Below are 7,880 nucleotides of genomic sequence, written 5' to 3' on the forward strand. Positions count from 1 at the left end.
CCCTGAGCAGCTGGACTGGAGTATCTGGCCTCTCAGCTTTCTGTCGTCTTTCATCAACAGACGTTTAGCTTTGATCTGAGCTCTGTCACGGTTCACACCTCTGATGTTACTGTACACATCCTGACTCACCTCACCCAAAGTGGAAGTTCACACTTCACCAAACTTTCACACAGGCGAGACCACAGCCTTAGTAACTCTCTCACTGCTGTGTTTCAGGGCGTGATAAGAGGATGCCTGGCCGACCCCCGCTGTCCCCCCGAATGGATCGACCCAGAGGCCAGGGGCCCCGGCCGATGCCCCCACAGGGAGACAGGTCGGTGCATCCTCCAACACTGTGCGATTAAAGATGAGCTGCAGCTGGAAATTGTGACACATGCTGACAAACACAGCTCAGAATGAGGAACATAACAAACACCCTGCATGTGTCGTAACACTTAGTGGCTCTGGCACAAAATCCCCTGAACAAATCTACCAAACGTCTGTCAGATCCAGAGCCCTGACAGCCTGTCACGTTTTTACTGGTCACCGAGTGAAATTATGGCTCCAAACAAGCTTCTGATCTTTCGGTTTGATGATTTGAAGGCTGCTGACACACACAGACACACACAGAGGAGGTAAACAGAGGGAGAGAAACGGATATTGTGCATCTGAATACCTGTGAATCCGGAACAAAACCAAATATTTCATTTTCCAGCTAAGAACTTCAGATAAGGATCGATTTCATCCTTCAGTCATGTGGTTTAGTACCTAAGGTGACAACACACGCCTCACCTGGAACCCCGGGTGCTTCTCAGCTGCTGTTTCCCTTCGAAGTAAAACCAAAAGCACGAAAACATTTGTAGGATTTTTAATGTTATATATTAACACACAGACTTTCCCTTTTTAAGTTCACATGACTCTTCGGTGGTTTCTGATGACCTCCTGAGGGGGGGGGGTCCAGGCTTCGACACTGGGAACCAGGAATGTAGTGGATAAATGGTTAAACCAGAGGGTGTTTGGTTTCTTTTGATTTGAGCTCTGCAAACGTCGGGTTCCCCCACAGATCCATCAGGAGCGCTTCCAATGTGAAGCTTTAACCAGAACACCTGCAGCAGGTCTGTTTATATGAAGAGGAGGGAGGACCTCCTGTCCCCATCAGTCCTGATCTGAACCGATCAGCAGCCATCAGTCTGTTCACATTCAGCTCTGATACATGATCAATACTGGATCTGGTTTAAATCATTTTGTAGTGTGTGAGAGTGTCTGTGAATGACACATTTACTCTTTATATTTGCCTGTTTCCTTTTCCTTTGAGTCACGCTATCAATGAACTGATGAGTGAAACTTTTGCTTCTCCTTTTCAGAAAACGTCCTCTGTCTCCTCCTCCCAAGTCATCTGGGAAAGGCCCGGCGCCGCAGGTGGGTAAACCCACGGCCCCGGCTTCAGCCGCCGGCTCCGGCAAACCCAGCAACACACTGTCCCGCCGCGAGGAGCTGCTGAAGCAGCTGAAGGCTGTGGAGGACGCCATCGCCCGGAAACGAGCAAAGATCCCTGCCAAATAAACAGAAGCCCGCCCCTCGCCTGTTTGTCTGCCTGTCCGCATGGCCCCGTCGGCCCGGGCAACCAGAGGGTCGGGACCGATTTCCTGCCGCCCTCATATGGACGTGTAAAAAATGTTGTATGGTTCGTGTTGTGTAAGTGAGCAGGAACCACAGTCTCCATGCTCAGAGCGTCACTCACTCCCACCTGCCCGACTGGACAGAAGGTTTGGGCCCGTGGGGGGAGAGGGGGGCGTCTCAAGCGTGGATAGTTCGCAGTGTGACACAGAAGAAAAGCGATGACCTCACAGCGGCGTCGCCTCCGTGTGCCGTGATGATTTCTACACACTGAACCTCCTGTCTGTCTTTCTCTGCCCCCTTTTATTGTCCTTGCGTCTTTTCTTTAGTTTCACAGCGTGTAAATCTACAAACCTGCCGCACGGATCGGGTGTGCAGGGTTCCGCGTGTTCGCCGCCACATCATGTACAAAAACACCAGATTCCTCCTGTGTATGAATAAAGACCGCAGTGATGTGAAGTATAGCTTTTTTTTTAATATTTTGTTTTCTTAGCTTCTCAAGTGATCAACCGACATTTTATGTGTGTCACACTTTTAGTTGGAGGAGTGAGAGGTGGACGGGGACATTTAGAGACGACATGTCTTGCTTTTGTGACAAAAGACTTCTAAATAAACTATTTTGATAAAGAGAAGGAGCCGTGTGCTTTGTTCTGCTGCAGGAATGCTGCGCACCGTGGAACACTCAGTGATGTTAGGAAAAGCCACGTCGCTGCCGTTCACAGAGCACAGCATCACTTCCTCCGTGTGCATGAAGGCGCTGAGCTTTTCTATGGATTCAGACTTCAGCTTTTGGCTGCAGCTCTTTAGAAGGGTTCCTCTGCATCTTTCTGCTCAGACAGTAAAGTGTGTTCTTCATGATTGTGATGAGTTACAGTGGGGAAAAAAGTATTTAGTCAGCCACCAATTGTGCAAGTTCTCCCACTTAAAAAGATGAGAGAGGCCTGTAATTTTCATCATATGTATACCTGAACTATGAGAGACAAAATAAGAAAAGAAAATGTAGAAAATCACATTGTAGGATTTTTAATGAATTAATTGGTAAATTCCTCAGTAAAAGAAGTATTTGGTCACCTACAAACAAGCAAGATTTCTGGCTCTCACAGACCTGTAACTTTTTCTTTAAGAGGCTCCTCTGTCCTCCACTCGTTACCTGTATTAATGGCATCTGTTTGGAGTCGTTATCAGTATAAAAGACACCTGTCCACAACCTCAAACAGTCACACTCCAAACTCCACTATGGCCAAGACCAAAGAGCTGTCAAAGGACACCAGAAACAAAATTGTAGACCTGCACCAGGCTGGGAAGACTGAATCTGCAATAGGTAAGCAGCTTGGTGTGAAGAAATCAACTGTGGGAGCAATTATTAGAAAATGGAAGACATACAAGACCACTGATAATCTCCCTCGATCTGGGGCTCCACGCAAGATCTCACCCCGTGGGGTCAAAATGATCACCAGAACTGTGAGCAAAAATCCCAGAACCACACGGGGGGACCTAGTGAATGACCTCCGGAGAGCTGGGACCAAAGTAACAAAAGCTACCATCAGTAACACACTGCGCCGCCAGGGACTCAAATCCTGCAGTGCCAGACGTGTCCCCCTGCTTAAACCAGTACATATCCAGGCCCGTTTGAAGTTTGCTAGAGAGCATTTGGATGATCCAGAAGAGGATTGGGAGAATGTCATATGGTCAAATGAAACCAAAATAGAACTTTTTGGTAAAAACTCAACTTGTCGTGTTTGGAGGAGAAAGAATGCTGAGTTGCATCCGAAGAACACCATACCTACTGTGAAGCATGGGGGTGGAAACATCATGCTTTGGGGCTGTTTTTCTGCAAAGGGACCTGGACGACTGATCCGTGTAAATGAAAGAATGAATGGGGCCATGTATCGTGAGATTTTGAGTGAAAACCTCCTTCCATCAGCAAGGGCATTGAAGATGAAACGTGGCTGGGTCTTTCAACATGACAATGATCCCAAACACACCGCCCGGGCAACAAAGGAGTGGCTTCGTAAGAAGCATTTCAAGGTCCTGGAGTGGCCTAGCCAGTCTCCAGATCTCAACCCCATAGAAAATCTTTGGAGGGAGTTGAAAGTCCGTGTTACCCAGCGTCAGCCCCAAAACATTACTGCTCTAGAGGAGATCTGCATGGAGGAATGGGCCAAAATACCAGCAAAAGTGTGTGAAAACCTTGTGAAGACTTACAGAAAACGTTTGACCTCTGTCATTGCCAACAAAGGGTATATAACAAAGTATTGAGATGACATTTTGTTATTGACCAAATACTTATTTTCCACCATAATTTGCAAATAAATTCTTTAAAAATCCTACAATGTGATTTTCTGGATTTTTGTTTCTCATTTTGTCTCTCATAGTTGAGGTATACCTGTGATGAAAATTACAGGGCTCTCTCATCTTTTTAAATAGGAGAACTTGCACAATTGGTGGCTGACTAAATACTTTTTTTCCCCACTGTAAATGACCCTTCAGGCTCTCTGCTGAATGCTGCCTTCACACTGTGGAAACCTTGTTGGCACCAGGTTGTTCCTGTTTTGATCTCGATCCAGCAAGCTGCTGCAGACGCTTAGCTCCTTATTGATCACAGCGGCTGCTCATCAGTGAGCACCATGCTCTGCTGGACTGAGACCTGCTGGTTGAATACAGTGAACTCACTGCTGTGTTCAAACAGCACAATGACCTGGGGTGGAGACCCATCGGATCAAGCAGCGTTGGTTCTTCTTCTGTGGTCCAGTGTTAGTGAGTCTGAGGCTGCAGCCTCAGGTTGGTGAGCTGACGGGAGCAGCACCCGGTGTGCCCCTCTGCTCCTCTCTCTTTGAGTTGACTTCCTGTTGTCTTCCTATCAGCTCCTCCCAGTCTGACCTCTGACCTGCTGCTGCTCACTGAGACCAACATGCTGCTTTCACTGTCACTGAGACTTTCCTCCACATTCTGAAGCTCACTTTGAACTTCAGCAGGTCATCTTAACCATGTGACAGATTGCGCTGAGCTGCCCTGTGATTGGCTGATTTATGAGCAGGTTTACCTTTCTGTTGTATCATTAAGGTTCTGAGTCTAGAAAAAGTATAGACAGCTGGATCATGGAGTGTTTTACAGCAGCAGCTTTCCCACAGGAAACACTCTGACTCTGAAGTCACAGCAGCTACACAGGATCCTGAGCTCCATCAGTTAAAGTCTGATTCTGTTTTCATGTCTCCTGCTGATGGGATTATCTGAAGCTGAAAGTCTGTTTCTGCATCTGGAGAAGGTCCTGACAGTCCTGCTGTCCTCCATCTGGGACGTTTGTCATTTATTTGCTCCTGGAGCTGAAGATGACCTCTGGTGCTCGGCTCTTGTATAAAAGCTGATGCTTTTATTTTGAAATGTGTGATGTTGTGTACTTGTTCAGCTGCTGTGAATGTGACCCGTGTCACTAGCTGTACATCTGAACTTGATGCCATAAAATGCAGTTCCTGCAGTGTCCACTAGAGGCTGGCTCCCAAACGGTCGGTTTCCACAGAGATCAGGCAGAAATGAACATGTTTACAGCCTTCAGCTGCTGGTGTTCTTAAAGAGGTGTCCATCAGTGAAGAAGCTGCAGTACACCTGAGAGGATCAATAACTGTATTTATTTAATGTGATCATATAAAGACAGTGGAGGACTCTGATTGGCTGTGTGTCGAGCACAGGAGATGCTAACTTGTTGACGTCATCAGTGCTGGTGTGTGCGTGTGTGTGTCCTGTCCACAAAAAAAGAACTTGGAGGCAGGCAGACCTTCAGCGTGCAGTCTTGTGGTCTCAGCTCTGCTGCACTTCCTCAGTCTGTCACAAAAGACTTTTTCTTTCAGAAAAATCTTCCTCATCAAAAGTCTGACTTCTTCTTCCTCTAATAAAAACCACGTCGTCCTCACGTGCGGCTCACTCCTTCATGTTTTAGGATCCACAGAGGAAGCACTGAACTTTTCTGACATTAAAACCAACATGAAGCTCACCCTGTCTGTCCTTCCCTCAGCGACCTTTCAGGCCAAGTGTTACTGTCATTTACATTTATTATATTTATTATATATAAGTTATTCATCATCAACAGGTCTCTCAGATTAAACCGGTCTCTCAGACCGCCTTCTTTCACCTGCGTAATATCACTAAGATCAGGAGCATCCTCTCTGAGTGATGCTGAAAAACTCCTCCAGGCTTTTGTTGCTTCTAGACTGGACTTCTGCAGCTCACCATGTCAGGATGTCCACATCACTGCATGAACAGCTGCAGCTGATCCAGAAGCAGCAGCTGGAGTTCTGACAGGAAGCAGCCAAAGGATCATATCTGACACCCCACCTCCTCCACCCTCCTCTCATCAGACCGGCTCCGTCATGGTCCAGTTTTTTATTGCTGGACTGAGTCTGTGGCTGAGCCTCCGACACACTTTGTGTGTGGCCCTAACGTCATGTGATGCTGTGTGCTTGGAGAAAGAGCAGAGCGACACGTGTGTTGGCGTCTCTTGGAGGTGTCAGCCGTCGGATGTCCTCTAAGGGGACTGATCAGGGAAGTGGACTGTGAATGCCCCTGAATCAGTCCTGGTGATAAGAGGACATTCCCTTCTGCTGACAGGCGGCCGTCATGTTGACAAAATGTCCCGCTGAGCCCGGCGTGCAGCAAACTCAGCTGGTACTTTTCCTCCTGAGGCTGAACATGTTGAGTCACAGTGACTGAAGGAAAACCAGGTTTATAGTAACCCCTGTGGCCGCGATCGGAACTGCAGACAGTGTCCTGTGCATCGATCCGATTCTGTGACGACAACCTGAACTGAACAGTCAGATCAGAGACCTGGTGTGCAACAGTCCCGCCCCTTCGATGGACGACATGGAACCTAATTCCAAAAACAACTTGCTGATTTGTTAGCACACATGCTAACTACGAGCTAACATTAGAGAAAGACAGGAGAAGTCTTCATCCTTAGATAGAAGCTGCTCATACCAGACACATTTCATCTTAAACACAGAAGCTGTTTCCACACATGGTGGAACGTTCAGTAGACTAATGCTCTGCTCGACTCACAGGGACGTTTAAACAGGGTCATGGGGGGGTGGAGCCTGTCACAGCGACACAACAGCTCTGTCACAGCCGCCTTTGTTTACAGCCGGCTTCTAAAAATACCTGCACCTGGAAAAGAACCTGTATGTAGACACCTGATCCCCAGAGGAACAGGTGGTGCCGCTGCATTTCTGTGACATCACTGCTCTGACAGGCAGGGCAGTGATGTCACAGCTGCTGATAGTCGGTCGGGTAGAGGAGAAGAAGAGGGAAACAGGACAGAGAGGATGAAGGAGAGAGAGAGAGAGAAGAAGAGGGAGACAGGACAGAGAGGATGAAGGAGAGAGAGAGGAGAAGAGGGAGACAGGACAGAGAGGATGAAGGAGAGAGAGAGGAGAAGAAGAGGGAGACAGGACAGAGAGGATGAAGGAGAGAGAGAGAGAGAGAGGGAGACAGGACAGAGAGGATGAAGGAGAGAGAGAGAGAGAGAGGGAGACAGGACAGAGAGGATGAAGGAGAGAGAGAGAGGAGAAACATGACAGGTTGTTGATGTGTTCAAGCTGAAAGTGTTGTTCATATTATAGTGGATGTTTATCATCAGTTAAAATATGATAGTTATTGAAACAAAGACGATCATTAGAACATAATTAGAAGTCTTTTAATCTCATTAATTACTAATAACTTTTTAAAGTCTGCAGATTAATGACTGAAGAATGTAAAAAGACATGTTGAATGTTGAGAAGTAGGAAACTTGAATGCTTGAACTGGCTTGAATGAGGAAGGCTCCTCCTCTTCCTCCTCCTCTTCCTCTTCCTCCTCCTCTTCCTCCTCCTCCTCCTCACACTGACATCATCCACTCTGAACATTCTGCCACATACACAGTAAATCTGCAGCGATCAAACTGAATTATAATCCCACATTTATGATTTTTAATCCCATAGTGATGACTGATGATGTCATCAGGAATATGAAGCTGTTGTGACGTATCAGTGTGTCCATCATCTGTCTGTGAGTCCCCCCCCCCCCCCCCCCCGGTGACGTGACGTGTCTGTTTTGTATTTATGACCCCCCCCCCCCCCCCCTCCTCCTCCTCCTTGTAGGCGCGCGCGCGCCCGTGCTGTTTGGGCCGACGTAAAATGAGGAATTTTCGGGCGCGTGCGGGACACGCGTCATGTGTAAACTTCAGGTGTTAGTGCGCGCCCGCGCGCGCTCACCTGCCGCTGCTCACAGGAGGAAGTCCGCGCAGCGTTTCCATTTCC

At 47.7% G+C, this 7,880-nt stretch overlaps 1 protein-coding gene across 3 annotated transcripts in view; it reads left to right on the forward strand.

Moving 5' to 3' along the window:
* The window catches only part of zc3h18 (zinc finger CCCH-type containing 18), a 25,748-nt gene extending 23,523 nt beyond the window's left edge, over positions 1 to 2,225 (forward strand). For all 3 annotated transcript variants that reach the window (XM_028430977.1, XM_028430978.1, XM_028430979.1), the window contains 2 exons: positions 217 to 313; positions 1,344 to 2,225. In XM_028430977.1, the coding sequence (XP_028286778.1) occupies positions 217 to 313; positions 1,344 to 1,542 (296 nt within the window). In that variant the 3' untranslated portion in view covers positions 1,543 to 2,225. The remainder of the gene's footprint in view (positions 1 to 216; positions 314 to 1,343) is intronic.
* The last annotated feature ends 5,655 nt before the right edge of the window (positions 2,226 to 7,880 follow it).

Source organism: Parambassis ranga, chromosome 19 (assembly GCF_900634625.1).
Source record: "Parambassis ranga chromosome 19, fParRan2.1, whole genome shotgun sequence".
Classification (NCBI taxonomy): Eukaryota; Metazoa; Chordata; class Actinopteri; family Ambassidae; genus Parambassis; species Parambassis ranga.